This window comes from Corylus avellana, chromosome 6 (genome assembly GCF_965113065.1).
Source record: "Corylus avellana chromosome 6, dhCorAvel1.hap1.2, whole genome shotgun sequence".
Lineage (NCBI taxonomy): Eukaryota > Viridiplantae > Streptophyta > Magnoliopsida > Fagales > Betulaceae > Corylus > Corylus avellana.
Window position 1 is genome coordinate 12529767 of NC_142495.1, and position 18445 is coordinate 12548211.

The 18445-nt window shown below is 37.3% G+C and overlaps 1 protein-coding gene across 4 annotated transcripts in view; it reads left to right on the top strand.

Moving 5' to 3' along the window:
• The first annotated feature begins 909 nt into the window (after window positions 1-909).
• The window catches only part of LOC132186271 (P-loop containing nucleoside triphosphate hydrolases superfamily protein), a 37902-nt gene continuing 20366 nt past the window's right edge, over window positions 910-18445 (top strand). For all 4 annotated transcript variants that reach the window (XR_009440738.2, XR_009440737.2, XR_009440739.2 and 1 more), the window contains exons 1-16: window positions 910-1082; window positions 2074-2458; window positions 3648-3764; window positions 3862-3941; window positions 4573-4719; window positions 4819-4967; window positions 5063-5193; window positions 5331-5453; window positions 5618-5691; window positions 13686-14279; window positions 14441-14552; window positions 14695-14832; window positions 15040-15369; window positions 15802-16075; window positions 16259-17475; window positions 17966-18368. Coding sequence is in view for 1 of the 4 variants with exons in the window: in XM_059600161.2 (XP_059456144.2) it covers window positions 955-1082; window positions 2074-2458; window positions 3648-3764; window positions 3862-3941; window positions 4573-4719; window positions 4819-4967; window positions 5063-5193; window positions 5331-5453; window positions 5618-5691; window positions 13686-14279; window positions 14441-14552; window positions 14695-14832; window positions 15040-15369; window positions 15802-16075; window positions 16259-17475; window positions 17966-18368 (4402 nt within the window). In the remaining 3 variants the exon portion in view is untranslated. The remainder of the gene's footprint in view (window positions 1083-2073; window positions 2459-3647; window positions 3765-3861; window positions 3942-4572; window positions 4720-4818; window positions 4968-5062; window positions 5194-5330; window positions 5454-5617; window positions 5692-13685; window positions 14280-14440; window positions 14553-14694; window positions 14833-15039; window positions 15370-15801; window positions 16076-16258; window positions 17476-17965; window positions 18369-18445) is intronic.

Sequence of the window (18445 nt, forward strand, 5' to 3'; positions counted from 1 at the left end):
TCCTCAATGGAGTTACAATGCCCCACCTTAACTCCTACATGAAAGACTGCGTTTTGACCGTGATCATATATAGTATTAAAGTCCAATATAGGAAATAATATTAAATGATGCTTTTGTAAAGTAAATCTGAAGTAGGGATCTGCCTTCCATGATTACACAAAGTGAATCTTTTTAGGAATGAAGTTTGGGCGGCATTGGGGAGGGGGGAGGATGCCAGGCATATGCAGTTCTAGGCATAATTCAATGCTTCAGTGTGATTTGTGTTATTCTAGTTTACTTAAGAAAAATTTCCATGTAATGCTCATTTTGATGAATTTATAGTGATACATAAATGTGTATTGTGTTGGAAGTTCTAATTTACTATATTGGACTCTAAGTTACAATGCCTCACCTTAACAAACCATTATCACTTGTCCACCCAAAAGAGGACCAAAACTGTGCATCCAAATGGACACATAACCAAATAAAAAAAATCTATCTAAGTGAATTACATGAAATGGAAACAAATTTTGATTCCCAATTGATGAAAGAATGCTCAGAAGGGGAATACTTTTTGCTTTCATAACCAAATATATTATACGATAACTTCTTTATTATTTTTTATGCTATTAAAGTATTATTTCTTTACGAAATATAATATTTTTATTTATTTTTATATTTTTTACAAAATTTCAATACAAGTCTGGCGAAAGACAAAAAGAGAAAAGATGGGATGAGAGAGGAAAGTGAAATATTTTGTGGAAAATAATAGATAGGAAAATTAAAGTGCTGCCCATTGCACTGTCTTTAATCCGTATAGTTAAAGCCAAATTTAACCCCTTTATTTAGTTTAATGACCGATTACTCCCTTTCACGGTATGCTTATATACGCCTTGTAATCAAATGCTCTCTCTCTCGCGCGCGCCAGAGAAAAAAGAGAAAACCCTAAGAAAAAACGGAAGTTAAAATTGAGAAATGTCGAATAGCTTGGCGACAAGACGAGATCTATTGGGCCGCTGGAGAGCCATCGAAGAAGAAGAAGATGACGATGACGCTCAAGACCCTTCCAAACGACGCCGTCTTCACCACCTTAAGGAGCAATGGTAACGAGCAAGGCCATTTTATTTTTTTTTGTTTGATTTGAAACGGAATTTTGATGAAGCGTAGCAGTTCTTGTAGGCTTATTTTTCCTTTTTCCTTTTCTTATTTTAATGCATTTGATCAATTTTTATTTTTTATTTTTTTAATTTTAATTTTGATTTGGAATTTTTTCCAATGTAATAATAAATAGTTCGGTTTGCTTACAAAATGGTCGAAATACCAAAAAAAAAAAAAAAAAAAAAAAGAAAAAAAAAAGAGAGAGAAGAGTCATTAAAAATAAAGTGATAATAGAATGTTTGATTGATTTTGAGTTTTTGATATATTTTTTTTCAGTGGATTTCAGGCTTCTTATACATTTTTGAATTTTTATTGCCTTTACTCTGTTTATTTTGTTTTCTCCTTTTTCCGAAAACCAAATTATTTGATTCTTTTTTTTTTTTTTTTTTTTTTTTTAATTTATTTTGTTAATTTTTTCTATCTTTTTCTTTTGAAAGTTGTATTAATTTGTGGGGCTTTACATGTTGGAAATTGTTACCAACATAAGGAGTTTGGCAACTTTGTATAATTTATTTTAACTAAATTGTACTTTTTCAGCGAATTTTTACAAAAATTAAGTTTATGCATTACTTTTAATGGAGGTTCATGTTATAAGAGTCTGCATAGATTCTCTAATCACTAATTAAACTTTACCAGGTTGAAGTTTCTCTTTTTGAGATCATTTTATTAGTGGACTGGGACCTCCAATGGTTTCTCTGCTTTTTCTTTGTTGGATTTTCCAGATTTTTTTTTAAAACTTTTTTTTTTTTGTATAATTTTGTCTCGTAATACTAGTCCTTTTTATTTATAGCAAAATCTGTTACTTTTAAATATAATTTCTATGCATAGCCTGATTTGGAGTTCTTCCAATTTATCATATCTTGCAACTGTTCTCAATTTGTTTCTGGTTTGGTTGCCTTTTCATTATTTGGTAAAGTAGCTTTTCTGCTATGTCAGGTTTGCAGACGCATTTAATTTATTAATTTGTTTGCCAAAAGAAACTCATATCTGGTGTGGCTCTTGGGAATTAATGGGCCCTCTTTTGGAGACGTTCTACAATTACTTTAAAGATGAGAATCCTGATTCTCCTCTCAAGCGTTTATGGAAGAGGATCACTGAAGAAATGCGGCAATGCATCCAGTGCATCTCTCAGCACCATCAAGCCCTAGAGACATACAATATGGAGTATGAGCAGAGTTGCATCAGTCCCCTTCTTGATGTGTTACGATGTCTTGATGAGGAAAGGGTGACTCAGTGCTTGAGAGAGATCAAAGCAAGAATAGCACGGGAAGAATATGATCCAGCTTGTGATAATGCTGAAGTTGTTAGTGTCATGTATGAGGCATGTACATTGTTCTTTGTGATGTTTCTTCATGTTTACTTGTTTTGTAACATAATCAACATCATGTTGATGCCAGTGTTAGCTTGAAAATGGATAACAAGTAGTGTTTTTGTTTTCATCGGTGAATTGCTACTTTTTTGTTTGTTTGTTTTGTTTTTGTAATTATATTTGTTTAAAGTACAAGATCTACTTCTCTATAGAATGATATGTTTAATGTATATGGTATTCACTAGTGGCTTAATAATGGGGAGGGAATTATCCTTTCCTTCTTCTTTTCTCTGAAACCAGATTTGATCTGTTGCCAGACCTATAATCTTTGAATTAAACTTGTAAAAACCTTTAGATCCACCCCTAAGTTCTCATTCTAACAAACCTTAACAATCCATAAACCTTTTAACATCAAACTATGACCATATACACATCTCTTTCTCTTTCCTCTCTTTTTATTTTGTTTTTCTTGATTAATTTTGCTGAAGAGTTTTCTTCATTTCTTTGATAATTTGATGTGTTTTGAGCTCCATTTCCATATTTCTCTTGAGTAACTTTCTCTCTCTTCCCCTTGTGTGCACTTGCTTTTTAGCTCCCTTCCTCTCTTGATCGATTCAAGTGATGATAAACATGAGTGATAAACATCACTCATGTTAAGTATTACTCTTCCTTTGGGGTATCATTTTCAAATATATTCTACATAGTGGAATCTTGAATGCGAATCTCATCAATTGATCATCCTAATATGTTACAAAGTATTTATCTACTCAAGTCTTTACGTGGTTGCCACACAAGATATAAGGTGATTATAGAGTTCTGACCTTTTTATTGGGGTATTTACTTAAAAGATTGTGTTTGTTTATTGAGGACTTTGCCATATTTCAGCAAACAGATAGACAAATCTATAGTTATGTGCTGGACCTCTTAGGCTTGTTATGCAGAAGCGTCTTATATTTGCTTTTGTGCATTGCAATTGATGCTCAAATGTCTTTTTCTATATGTATTGCAATGCTATTTTTCCTTATGGTATGCCATAAGTTCAAACTGTAATTCTTTGCCCATGTATCATGCAACTACTTGCATGCATCTGTACAGTACTTATCCCATTAAATTGGGAGTCCCAGAAATGATTTTGTTTTGATTGCTGACCTTTATTTTTGGGGTGGATGGTGACTTGAATTTGTTGTCTATTTGATCACAGGTTTTGATGTTCCCTATCCTGTTGGATGATCAGTCATTGTTCACTGAATTTGAAACATTTATTGAAGCAATTGATAGTAAGCATGAACTGGCTTTGGATAGACATCAACAGTTTCCGGTATTTATTTGGCTACGTGTTTGCATGTTTTCTCAAATTGCTTTCACTTATCTTTAAAATTTTATTTTGCCTTACAAAGTAATGTATTTCCTTTCAGGGTATTTATGCATTGTTTTTTTTCAAAAGAGGAGTGCGTTCTGTTGGTCATCGTCTTGCTGGATCTATGGGAAAATTGACGTAATACTACCTCTCCCCCCCCCCCCCCTCCCCGCTCCTTTTCCATTAAAGCTATTGCTACTTTTAGGTTCTTTGTCTGGCCTCTATTTGGGTGGGGGAAGCTAATTGTTTTGGGGGCATTTCGGCACTATGATATTTGATGCCTTCATTCTCTTTTAATTTAATATCATTTTTACTAGCATTGATATTTGCGGTTGGGGGTGGGGTTGTTTTTGGGGGATTTCGGCACTATGATATTTGATGGTCTTTATTTTGTTTAATTTAATATGATTTTTTAAGCACTGCTATTAATATGTGCATCCAAAATTTATTAGTCTTGTGAATTTTATTTTCTTCTTCCAGCCAAGAAAAGAAAGATTAATAACTATCTTGTGACAGAGTGACTTTTAAATTGACAGAGTGACTTTTAAATCACAAAGAGTTCCAACTTATTAGTGATTCTGGCTAAAAAACCATGTGCAGAATCAAATTAAAGCTTGGCTGGGTTCGAAGGATGTAATTTCAAATCAATATAATCAGTTAATCACTGATAGAGGAGGGCTTGAGTGGGGGGGGGGGGTTCGGTCTCTTAATTCTTGCTTTGCCGCCCAGTAAATCCGCATCAAGTGTTTCATGTATTCTGTGTGTGCAGGAGAGTAACAGACTTGGAACCTTTGCAGCCTTTGCTTAAGAAATTTATAGGCTTTTTGGATACAGAAGTTTTGCCATCAACTTTTGAGACTTCAAGGCCAAGAGCGAAGCTGGACCGTGTGTCCATATGGCTTGGAATAAAATCATTGTAGGAAATGTTGTCTAAATTTCATCTTCAACAAGTATTCCCTTTATTTTTTTCTCTGTTTTCCTGCTAATGGTAAATTTGCCCTTCTTTTTATTGAAGGCTTGGGTTCTTAGAACCTCCAGTTTTTGAAGAAGGGATATTGGAACGCTACCCCATTTTTCTTGACCTTGTACTCAATCATATCAGTGGCGATTCGGTTGTGTTTTCTCATGCAGTTACTTGCTTGAGACTACTCTTTGAAATGCTTGGTGAGCACGTGTTGTGTTTTTTCAATCACAAAAGGTCAATATTCTGTTTAATGTTGAGCTGATTTTTGCCTTTGATGTTTTGGGCCCCCTTTAAGGTTGTAAGCTTTGGTTGAGATCTACGTTGTCTCCAAGTGTGATGCGCAACACTCTATTGGGTCAGTGTTTTCATTCTCGAAACGAGAAAAGCCATAAAGACATTTTTGATCTTTTTCAGCCTTTTCTGCAGGCACGTCTGTGGACCATTATACCACTTCATCCTTAAGTCCTTCGCCAATGTTTCTTTGAATATACTATTTTTCTGTTTTAGTTATGTGTGTAATATTTTACTGGCATTACTGATATGCACACATTCATTCTATCCAGTCTCTTGAAGCTTTGCAAGATGGGGAACATGAAAAACAACGTAGGCATTTTCTATATTTTCTCCTTCATCAAGTGCCAGTGAGCAGTAACTTCAGTGTATTAACAAGAAAAAAGGCTTGCCAGGTTCTTATTTCTACCTCTAGATTGTCAAATAGTGACCATAAATATGGTGTATAGCCATGTATTGGTGCTAAAAGATGTTAATACTGTTTGTTACGATCAGTATTAATGACAATTCTATTGTTTTGGCTCACCTTTTGCTATTTATTGCAAGATTATATTTTCAGATAGCTCTTCTTATTATACTCCGAGGTTATAAGATGAACCCGCCATGCCCACCTTTTGAATGTGCACATATGTGGTATGTAATCCTAATTGTTTTGTGGTTGACATAATTTTTATATCCGGTGTTTCTATGGTTGTTGTTTGAAATGTTGTTTTAACACTCCAATCCCACACTGAGAAGATGAATAGCCTAAATAGAGGGTGGTTTATAAAGACACCCATGGGTGGTAAGTCCCACATTGGTTCTTTATTACGGGAGACTAGTCTTTATAAATGATTTAAGAAAAATTTCAAATTGACGAGTCCTTTTGGAGTGATAGTGCAAATGTTGCTAATGCTTTTTCTAGGTCGTTATAGTCATCTACCAATATCTTCTTTTTCATTCTTGGAGTTCTTAAACCTTAGTCGCCTTAGTTCTTAATTATTATTTTTGTTTTATTTTCGTATTATATAAATTTCTCTTGTATAACTCTTGTTTGCTATGGTGTGCTCTTTTGTTCTTTTAATGAAGTCTAGTACTTGTCAAATAATTTTTATTCTTTGAATGTGAACTTCCTTTAGATTTGCTTGGGTACTTTTAGCATAACATTACGAATAAGGGTTTTATAGATACGACAAGGCATAGAGCTTGTGTTTCCTGGTTGTGCATTTAGCAAAAATGTTGGTGGTGAAGACTAGGAATAAAAAAAGAAGTCTCGCATATGATGAAAGTTAGGTAACCACTTATCCAAAAAGCTTAAGCTAATAGGAATTGATGAATTTTCTCATTTAATTTATATTCTAATAGTCCATCTCACGTGTGGGTTTAAATTCTCCGTAATAAGTGAGGCCGAATATGTGGATTATTTACTTGAAATGGGAGGTGAATTGGGGAGTCAGGGTTCGAGCTCTATTACTTCTGGCTTTGATACCAAATTAAATAACCACTTATTTTAAAGTTTAAGCTAATAAGAAAGAATGAATTTAACTTAATTTATATTTCAACAATGAAGATTATATCTATAGAGGTTGAGAGCTTTTGAAAGAAAATAGAATTTGGGTGTGAATCTTTTTGATAGATAATCAAGCATATTTTAAAAAAGCATGAAGTGCTCGTAAATACATAGGGAGTATACATAAGGAACACAAAAACGAAAAATTAGAAGCGAAGAAACCCTTAACCCTCATACCCAAAACCCTAGAAACACCCAACAGCCCGAAACCCTCACAACAGCCATCACTCAATGCTAACAAATGCGAGCCTTTCCTTTCCCACGCCTAGAAGATGCTCTTGAAGAATAGATTAAGGAGCACTCTAGGTTCAATAGCTCCCTACTACCCTTACCCTTCCGGGGATGATCCTTTTCTAAGGAAATTCCCTCCCACTCCCTCTTGCCAACTGCCAACGAAGATTGAGCAATGAGTGAAATCTAGACCACAGTAGCTTCCCTATAAAAAAAAAGAAAATCACTGTTGCTCCTATTTGTCCCGAAATACTTAGCATAGAAATCATCTGTTAAATTACTAATTATCTTGAAAGCTTAAGCTTATAGAAAAATGTAAGTTTAGTCATTTAATCATTATTTTAACACCCCCTCAAATGTGGGCTCAAACTCCCTTTTAATAGGTGATGTCCAATACAAGAAATATTTAATTGAAATGGGAGGTAAATGACGGAGTTAAGGTTCAAACTTATGACCTTTGGCTCTGATACTATGTTAAATTACCAGTTATTCCAAAAGCTTAAGCTTATAGAAAGATGTAAATTTAATTACTTAATCGTTACTTTAACATTATCGATAGACATTTTTTTCTGTTAAATTGCTTTTGTTTTTGTTTTTGTTTGTCTGTTTGTTTGCTTTTTTCTGTTCTTTTGCACCAAGAACAAAGAGTGGATAAGTTATGTCCTTGTTTAGTTCCCCTTCTCTTAGGGAGAAGGGGGTATTGGGGGTGGGGAGGGGGATTACATGGTGGGGCTGTGGTGATGCTGCCCTGGCAGTGGTGACATGACCAGAAGAGGACAGTGAAGGATTCTCGATCCTGGATATTCAACCTTTGGCGGTAACAAGGGATAAAAAAAGGGCGACTGTGGTGTCACCATATTGGGTGGTGGAGAGAGTCAAAGAATTTTGTCACGTTGTGGGCTTCTCGTACGAAGGTTTTGAGGATAAATTAATGGATTTGCCCACTGCAATTGAAGCTGATCGACGTCACTATGGGGCGGGTATTGGCACTTGGTTGAGTGGCAAACTTGGGAATTGAGGAACCTGAGAATTAAAGAGATTGGTATGTTCGGTGAACTATGATGTGAGGGGTGGATAATCATCTAGAATGACAATAAAGGGGAAGGCTAATAATTGTTATTTATGAAACTGAAGATCATTTCATGGATGTGAGAGGCCTGAACGATATTGAGAAAAGAGGGAAGATTTGGAGGTTATTAAGAGAGTGTAAAGCTGATATTGTATGTTTACAAGAAACTAAAATGGAGGATTTTAGTAGGGAGTTGGTGCGGAGTATGTGGGGGTGTATTCATGTTTTTTTTTTTTTTTTGATAAATAAGTAAGAATATCATTGAAAAGAGCAGATGGGCGTAACCCAAGTATACAGGAAATATACAAAGACACTCCTTTAAAGATAAAATGAAGAGTATAAATCTACAAATTAATGCATCGAAGAAACTTGAGGAATGTTCAAAACACCCGCCCAATGGAAAAACAAATTGAGAAACCTATTGCTGAGCTCCACCATTGTCAATTCCTTATCTTCGAAACATCGAGCATTCCTCTCCCTCCAAATAGTCCACATAAGGCACAAAGGGGCCATTCTCCAAACCTCCATCACCATTTTATTACCTCTTTGGCCTTTCTAGCAAGCTAGGAGATCAATAACCCTGCCATTCATGACCCACTTCACATCAAAAATGGAAAAGAGAACACTCCAGAGAGCACGAGCCACGTCACAGTGGAGGAGGAGATGATCAATGGATTCACCACTCCTCTTACACATACTACACCAATCCACCACGATCAAACCTCTCTTCTGAAGATTATCCAATGTGAGAATCCTTCCAAGGGCTGCTGTCCACACAAAGAAACTAACTCTGAGCGGGACTTTAACCTTCTAAATACTCTTCCATGGGAAAGAATAGCTCCCCACCTCGTGCCTCTCTGCAGAAAAAGGAAGCACACCGAAGAAAGAACGTACCTCAAAAAGCTTCCTTTTTGAAGGGATCCACCAAATGTGATCCACCCCCCCATCATGACACCGAGTCTCATACAATTTCGCATAGAAAGTCACCACCACCTCCACTTCCCAATCCTGAGCCGCTCGGCAAAAAGGAACATTCCAATGTGTTTCCTCATTCATAATCTGCATATTATCACTCACCCAAGCCTCTTTGTTTCTTGCAATACGAAACAATTCAGGGAAAGACTCCTTCAAAGGTTGATCACCACACCATATATCATGCCAAAACCTAATTTGGGTGCCATCACCAACTTCAAATCTGATGAACTTGGAAAAAAACTCCCACCCTCTTATATGCTTCCAAACCACTACACCAAATGGCCTCTCAAACTCTTTGGTACACCAATCTCCCTCCATACTTCCATATTTTACCTCTACGACCTTCCTCCAATAAGCTTCCCTCTCCGTAGCATAAGGCCATAACCATTTCCCCAATAAAGCTTGATTGAACTGACGCAAATTTCTAATCCCCAAGCCACCATCCTTCACAGGAGAGCAAACTAAAGACCATTTAACTAAATGAAACTTAGTCTCCTCATTGGTACCGCCCCATAAAAAATTCCTTTGCAACTTCTCTAACCTATTTGCCACACTCGAGGGAATGAGAAAAATAGATAACAAATAGGTTGGAAGGTTAGAGAGAGTGCTTTTAATCAGCGTTAGCCTTCCCCCTTTTGATAAAAGGCCCATTTTCCACCCAGCCAACCTCCTCTTCGTGGTCTGAAGCATACCGTTCCAGATTGTGGTATCCTTGTATTGTGCTCCCAAAGGAAGCCCCAAATACTTCATATGTAAGCTGACCACCCGTCAATCAAGAATGCTAGCCAACAGATCAATATTCTGCACCTCCTCAATAGGAACAATTTCAGACTTTGACAAATTTATCTTTAACCCTGATGCAGCTTCAAAACAGAGAAACAGACAGCGTAAGTTGCGAAGTTGTTCCTCATCCGCTTCAAAGAAGATCAAAGTATTATCCGCAAACAACAAGTGCGAAACGCTAAGACCAGGATTATGCACAGGACCTATAGAAAACCCTGCAACCAGCCCCCTATACAACAGGCCATTGTTGTTGGATTGTGGAGGGGGAGTTGAGGTAACAAACCTTTTAAATTTGAAAATATGTGGTTGCAAGCAGAGGGTTTTGTGGATGTTAAGAAGTGGTGGGGAGCGTATAATTATGAAGGTACGTCGAGTTATGTGTTGGCAGAAAAGTTGAAAGCACTGAAAGGTGATCTGAAAAAATGGAATAAGGAGGTATTTGGGAATGTAGGGAAGAGGAAGAAGGAGATGGAGGCGGGTCTTTGTGAGCTGGATATGATTGTAGAGGGAAGATCGCCATCTGAGGATGAACATCTTAAGCAAGAAGAGTATTTTAGAAATTTAGAGTGGGATCTCTATCTTGAAAAAGTGAGTTGGAGACAGAAATCAAGGGCATTGTTGTTGAAGGAGGGAGACAACAATACGAAGTTCTTCTTGCATCGATTGGCAAACTCGTACAAGAGAAACAATTTGATTGAATCCTTAATGGTGGATGGGAATATGACTGAGGAGTCGACGGTTATTCAAGATCACATTGTGAATTTCTATAAAAAGTTGTATTGTGAACAATATTAGTGGTGACCAAAGGTGGATAATTTATCTGTTAGTTCCATTGATGGTGAGGAGAGAATTTGGATGGAAAGAGAGTTTCAGGAAGGTGAAGTGTGGGAGGTGGTGAGGAATTTCAATGGAGATACGGCGTATGGACCTAATGGTTGTACTATGGCATTTTCCTAGAAGTGTTGGGAGGTGGTTAAGGTTGACATTGTGGTGGTTTTTTAGGAGTTCTATAGCCGTGGACAATTTGAGAAGAGTCTTAATGCTACTTATGCCTATCTTATTCCAAAGAAAGCTGGAGCAGTGCAGATTAAGGATTTTCGCCCTATCAGCTTAGTAGGTGAGGGATGCAAAATTATTTCGAAGGTTCTGACAAATAGGTTGACGTTAGTTTTGAGGAAGATTATTTCACTGTCGCAAAATGTATTCTTCAAGGGGTGACAAATTCTGGATTTTGTTTTGGTGGCAATTGAATGTTTGGATAGTTAGCTTCGGTCTGGGGTACCGGGTGTGTTATGTAAATTGGACTTGGAAAAGGCATATGATCATGTGATTTGGGAATTTTTGTTACATTTGATGTAGAGATGTGGTTTTGGGGCGATATGGCAAGGATGGATGCATCATTGCATTTCTACGGTCTGATTTTCCATTATAATAAATCGGTTGCCTTCGGGGTTTCTTTAGGAGCTCAAGAGGGTTATGACATGGGGATCCTTTGTCTCCTTTATTAGTTGTGTTGGTGATGGAGGTCTGCAATGGTGGAGAGAGGTCTTCTTTCTGGGTTCTTTGTGGGTTTGAGAAATCAGGAGAAAATGATAGCGTTGCATTTGTTATTTGCAGATGACATGCTACTTTTTTGTCAGCCTAGTGTTGAACAATTCAGTAATTTGAGATGTTTGTTGCTCAGTTTTGAAGCGGCGTAGGGGCTGAAAATTAATTTGTCCAAGTCTGAGATTGTTCTAGGGCGAGCTTGGCTAGCATCCTTGGGTGTCGTGTGGCTTTGTTTGGGTGCTCACAATAAGGCATGAACTATTTGGAGTAGCATATTGGAAAAGATGGAGAAGAGATTAGCGGGCTGGTAGAGGTTGTATTCATCAAAGGGGCTAATTGTTTGGAAAAACTTTTGGGACTTTCTTTGGGGCAGCATTGGTGACGAATTCAAATTTCATCTAGTGACTTGGTTGAAGGTATGTACTCCAAAGAACTTCCCGGGGGGGGGCGGGGGGCATCCTTTAGTTTAATCAAGCTTTGGTTAGGGGCTGGTAGAGATTGTATTTATCAAAGGGGCTAATTGTTTGGAAAAACTTCTGGGACTTTCTTTGGGGCGGCATTGGTGACAAATTCAAAATTTCATCTAGTGACTTGGTCGAAGGTATGTACTCCAAAGAACTTGGGGGGGTGGGGGTGAGAGGCATGCTTTAGTTTAATCAAGCTTTGGTGGACAAGTGGTATGGAGGTTTGCTATGGAAAATGATGCTTTGTGGAGGAAGTTGGTGGACATCATATATGATGGTATGAGGGGTGATTGGTGTTCCAAGGAGATAGTCCCCCATATGGAGTGGGTGTGTGGAAATATATCTGGAGGGGGTGGGCTGGTTTTGCGCATTATGTGCGTTATGAGGTAGGTAACGGTTTTAAAGTGTTGTTTTGACATGATGTGTGGTGTGGGGAACTACCTTTGAAGGTCCTCTTTCCGGAGTCGTTCCCTATTGCATGTGGTAAGGATGCGTGGGTGGAGGAGAATATATAGTTTCATAATGGTAACATCCATTGGAATATCTTGTTTACTCGATCGGTGCATGATTGGGAGGTGGATGTGGTCGGTTGATCTTTTGAGTTATTGTATTCCCAGAAAGATCGATCCGCTTTTATGGTAATGTTATTAAAACATTACCATAAAAACATGTTCCGCTTCTCTTGTTTGATTGTCTTTCGCAATCTTGTTTTTATGGTAATGTTATTAAAACCAGACTGATCCAGTGGTTGAGGCTGCAAATTATGAACTGGGCATTTATTTGGTCCAATTTGGTATGTATTTTAGTTACCTAGATTGTTGATTTTGTGGTGTGCAGAATGACAATGCGAATGTGGTTTGCCACTTTACCTGTAGTGCAGAATGACAGGGGTAGGCTTATATAGATGGTTCTACTAGGATGTAAAAGGTGGTATGGAAGTCTTGAGTTGTGAATCTTTAGTTTGCCTAAAAAGTTTTGAATCTATGTTCCCACCAAATTGCCAAAATTAGCATTTGGAGTAAAATGTTCCATGTCAGATTGACTAGGATGTAAAAGGTGGTATGGAAGTCTTGAGTTGTGAATCTTTAGTTTGCCTAAAAAGTTTTGAATCTATGTTCCCACCAAATTGCCAAAATTAGCATTTGGAGTAAAATGTTCCATGTCAGATTGAGTGATCCAAGATCTGTTTTGTTAGGGTCATATTGAATTATGGCCACTCTATATGTAGATGTGATGGCAATTTCAGTTGCTTAAAAGCCTGGTCAAAGTTTGTTTAACCAATGGGTTTTCTATTTAACCTGCATAAAACTGGGACGTTCCATTAGGGTATAAGCATCATGTATGAGGGCTTATAAGAATCTTAAACCAGTGGTTTTAACTTGAACATTTTAACCATTACCAAACAAACTGTTATTTTGTATTTTTTCCTTTTTGGTATTTCCTCTTTAACATACTGTGATTTGCCGAAAATTACAAACAATAAAAATGAGCCGACTTAATTGTACCAGACAATTAATTGAACAATCAGATAGAGATTAGGTGCAGTGAGTTGCCTGTCCTGCATGCAATGCAGGGGGCAGCTCAACCTGTTTGGGCAGGTGCCGGGCAGCCTGAGTTGCGGGTCCCACACCTGCCCGCGCATGTGGGCCCCATTGGTCCCCATCATTGCACTGGTCCAAATCCTGAGCAATCAGATGTAATTTATCTTAAATTTTTCTTTGATCTTAAAATTTCACTAAGATAGCTAATTTTGGTAAAAAGATGTATTATGTGAACCAGCCTTCCAAACATTGGCTATGGTTGAATTGTGATCCCTTATACACAGTGATGTTTGTCATGGTCCTGAATTTATTATAAATGTTAACAATTTTTCAAATAAATTTAAATGCACAATTATAAACATTTGAAATTCGCATGTATTTATGACTTTGTCGGTGATTCAGTTGGACATGGGTTGTGGACATACATGAAGTTATATTATTCATTTCCTTGCAATTTTATTGGACAGGGGCCCTTCTCTTGTGTCATCCTTGAAGGATTCTTCACTCCACAGTTCTCTGAGGCAACCTGCCTTTGATCTTATACAAACTATTATAGTCTCTGATGCTGCTGCCCTTATAACTACAATGCTGCTGAATTGCAGCATGCCTTGGAGTATTGATAGAAACATGTCTCACGACTGTGATGATGATGAACAATCTGATGGGCTTCCATTTACTCCAGATGTTGAAGAGGAGGATAATAGTTCTTGGAGGGAATTCAGTGTGCAGAGTAAAATTTCTTCTCGGGAATATCAAGGGTGGATGTGCATTCCCATGCTATGGATTGACGTTCTAGTTGAAATTGATCCCTTAGTCTTTCCAATATCATTTTCCAAGGCTGTTTTCTGGGCTCGATCTCGTTTTTCTTTGGTTGAAGCTGAAAGCAGTGCAGAAACGGCACTTCCAGTGAGAACTTGGCTTTTATCCTCTTCTACAGAGATCTCCACTTCTTTTAGTTGGAAAATCCCAACTGGTTCTGATGATGGTGGAGAGGGGAAGGAGCCAACAAACTCAGTAAAAGTATCGTCAATGTGTCTCCCTTTAATAAGAACATTCAGCAGGTTGATGTCATTTCAGTAAAAGTAGGAATCTCCTTTATATATTTTTAGGTTGGCTTATGGAAGTCGTATATATTTTAAATTGATGCCTGTATTATCAGACAATGCATAGCTTGGTAGGGAACACATTTCTTGAGTGTGATTACATGAGAGATGTGTTACAGGTTAACTACACACTTCATAGTTCAAGTGGGGCAAAGAGAAATCCGGAAGCAGTGGACGTGGGAATCAAGGATGGGTGAAAGCTTGACACTTTCACTTCTGGATCCCAATGATGTATGTCAAATAAATCTTTTTACATCTGACACATCATTTCATTTACATCTATGATTAAAGTGATGAATTTAATGTTCTTTCTTTCCTTCTTGTGGTTGGCATTCCATTAATTGCTATTTGTATATATTATGGGTTGATGCAGAATGTGAGGCAGTTTGGGAAGTGTATCTTGGAACAGGTTTCAAATACACGGGGTCTTGCTTATGGTTTGAAGTTTCTCTGCTCTAATAGATCTTCATTGTTAGCCATTTTTCTGGGCTTGACACATGCTTGTAAATTGGTAAGGACTTCCTCTCTCTATTAAATTTTGGATCAACTAATAGCTGACTTGGCTACTTGGTTTCTAGGAGAAGCTCGTATAGCCAGGTGTAATTTTTTGTCATACAGTTGTAGGATGTCATTTTAAGATGTGATAAATCATGAATTTTACTAAAAGAAAATCATCCTTGTCATATTGTTCCTAACAGCTCTGTTTGCACTATTCCAGGTTCGACTGGATTCTGTTTTAGAAAAGTTTCAAATTTTACAACATTTTTTCTTTGTTCTACGCAAATTACTCGAAGAAGGGGATTTACCTACCCTAGGTTTTCCTGGAAATTCATCTGATAATTTAAATATCACGAGCTTCTCTTCCCAAGGAGGATTTCTGAGGCAGCCAGCCTTTGATTCATTGCTGGTGAATGTCAATGATCATTCTTCAAATGATACCCTGAAAGCACAGGAAAAGTTCATTTACTTACTATCAGAAACTGCTTGGCCTTCTATTCGGAGGTGCTTAGTAGAAGGGAAGGCATTTATTGATCACAGTTTTTGTCAGGTATTCTGGAATCTTTCCTACTTGTGAATGGTTGTCTTTCCGCTTTAGAGCTTATATGTCTGCTTCTCCTACTTGTAAAATCTTGGTTATTTTTATATTCATTTTTTTAGAGTACATATAATGTGCCATGATCACTTTCTTTGTAGCCACTTGTTTCCTCTCTTTCTCTCTGTGTTTGTCCTTGGTAGTTTTCTGTGTTGGTGCACACACTTTATGATGCGACTTCTGTGGTTAAGTGTGCAATACTATTGCTTTGAAATGTACTGATCTCTTTTTATTTTTTCCCTTCAAATATCTTGAAATGTAGTTTAGTTTTCTGGTGGAAATCTAATAGTACAAGAAAATCACCTAAACTCTACCTTATAGCTTTAGCTGATGTATTACGGCTTGGTTCACTTGGAAGGCATTCTTACTAGTTCTTTGTTGCTTCAGATGACTTGTGTCCGCTTACTTGAGATCCTCCCTGTTGTTTTTGAAATAATTTACCCATCCTTTTGTAAAAAGCCTGGGGATTCCCGAATGATGGTGGAAAGTTTATGTAACTTCTCGTGGCTAAATGACCTGATGGATTGGGGAAAGTCATCGCTCAAAGTCCTAATTGTGTATTGGAAACGGACAGTTTCTATTTTGCTGTCTTTTCTCAGACGTTCATTTGGTGACACTGCTACAATGATAATCAGTACCATTGAAAATCTAATATCTTGCGGTAAGCTTTCATTATTTGTTTATTTATGTGTATATGTGTGTGTGTTCATATGCACATGCAAGCGCACCCAATAAATAAATGATAATTATTACTACTTTTGTTGTTATTATTATTATTATTTGTTGAGCATCATCAGGCCATCATTTAGATAGTCATCATATGTTATGCTTTCACTTGATACAGATAACTTTGCCACGGATGAATTGATGGAACAAGTTTCACGTCTTTCTGTGTCATTATCTAAGGAAGCTTCTTGTAACATGGGAGGGACGATCTTTAGGTCAAAATCTTTAATTCCTGAGTGCTTGTCTAATGAGAAGAAGCGTTCAGTTTCAGATCTGCAGCCAGTCTCTGCGGATGATAGAGATGTGCAGATCTTGGACTTGATAACAGAAGCTCATGAAAAGGATAGAGATAATATGATTGTTCTGTCTGACAGTGAAACTGAAGAACCTATATCAGCTGATAAGGTCGTACAATCTGATACTGAGACAGGTTCCTGCATTTTGGATGGAAAGGCTGCAGGTCCTGGGAGCGCATTGCATTCTGACCCTGCAAAGAAGAACGTTTCTGGCACTGACACTTCTAAGAATTGCAAGGAGACTTTTCAGCAAAAAGATGCCACTAATGGTTCTATGGTTGCTTCTCAGGATAAGAGCTTTGATAGATTAAAAGGTATACCAGCATCTGCTTCTCCCTTCGAATCCAAAGATGTAGATAGTAAGAGGAAAGAAATAGACTCCAAATACAAAAAAAATGAGTCTCAATCCCAGAATGGACTTAGTAACTCTTCTGTTCTGAAGGAGACAGTACGCTATATTGAAGATGATCCATTGGAGTCTGCACTTAAATCTGCAAGACTTCAACAGTCATTTATGGCAAAGTCAAATACTTTTCTTCCAAAACGACAAGTCATTCAGCTTAAATCTTCTTTTCTAAATAGATTTGGCCATTTACATAGACCAGGGGCTGGAGTGAAAAGGTTCCAGCCGCCAAAGCTCGATGACTGGTATAGACCCATTTTGGAAATTGATTACTTTGCAACTGTTGGATTAGCATCCGCAGGTGAAGATGGGAGTCGAACTGTTAGCAAATTGAAGGAGGTTCCTGTGTGTTTTCAATCACCTGAACAATATGTGGAGATTTTTCGGCCACTGGTTTTGGAGGAGTTCAAAGCACAGTTACACAGTTCCTTTCTGGAAATGCCTTCATGGGAAGAGATGTATTTTGGAAGCCTATCTGTGATGGTGGTTGAGAGAGTTGATGACTTTCACCTGGTTCGATTTGTTTATGATGACAATGATTCTGCAGCTTCTAGAAGCCTTTCAGAAAATGATCTTGTTTTGATAACAAAAGAGCCTTTGCAAAAATCTTCCCATGATATTCATATGGTTGGAAAGGTATGCCCTTTCTAAGAGTTGGGTGAGAGTTCCTCACAATCAAAAGAGATGAAACAGATTTCTAAATTGATGTGGCTATCTTTACTGGCCATAGTCCCTATTTACATAAAGTGATTCCTAAGTTCTGATTGTGATTTTTATTTTGCTCATTCTGCTTTTAATCACTTTTTAAGAAACCATAATAATTTATTCATTAAATGGTTACTAATGTTTAACGCACTAAAGATTGCAACTTTCAGTGTTTCAGGAAGTAATTACACTCTCTGAATCAATCAAAAGTAATCTGTCTGGGCATACTTTTACAGGAGCTATGAAGTTAAAAGCTAGATCCATGTTATATGTTAAAGTGGCAAATCACGAAAATTAGATACCAAACTTGGAGGGCCCTTGACTAAATATTCATGCTATGATAATTGTTTAGATAATCTGGTTTATTCCTCCAGATTACATCGCACATCATATTTTGCTAAAGCAACCTGTATATTTTCAGGTGGAGAAACGTGAGAGAGATAACAAGAGAAGGTTAACTATATTAGTTATCAGGTTCTATCTTCAAAATGGGTTTTCACGGTTAAATCAAGCTAGAAAGAACCTCATTGAACGAAGTAAATGGCATGCAAGTCGCATCATGAGCATTACACCTCAACTCAGAGAATTTCAGGCACTGTCATTAATTAAGGACATCCCCATACTTCCAGTAATTTTAAAGCCTGTCAATGATTCTCTTGGTAATGACGCATTCAAGGAAGTGGATCTGGGTAAGCTGTCCCAACCCTTGCAGGAAGTACTGAGATCATCATTTAATGACAGTCAACTTCAAGCTATAAGTGTTGCTATTGGATCACCTAAGTTGAAGAAGGATTTTGAATTATCTCTTATTCAGGGTCCTCCAGGTATCTGATTTACCTTGGTCCAACTTTTTGCAGATTTTTGTATACGTTATTTATGTATTATCTTTATTGCTTTTGTT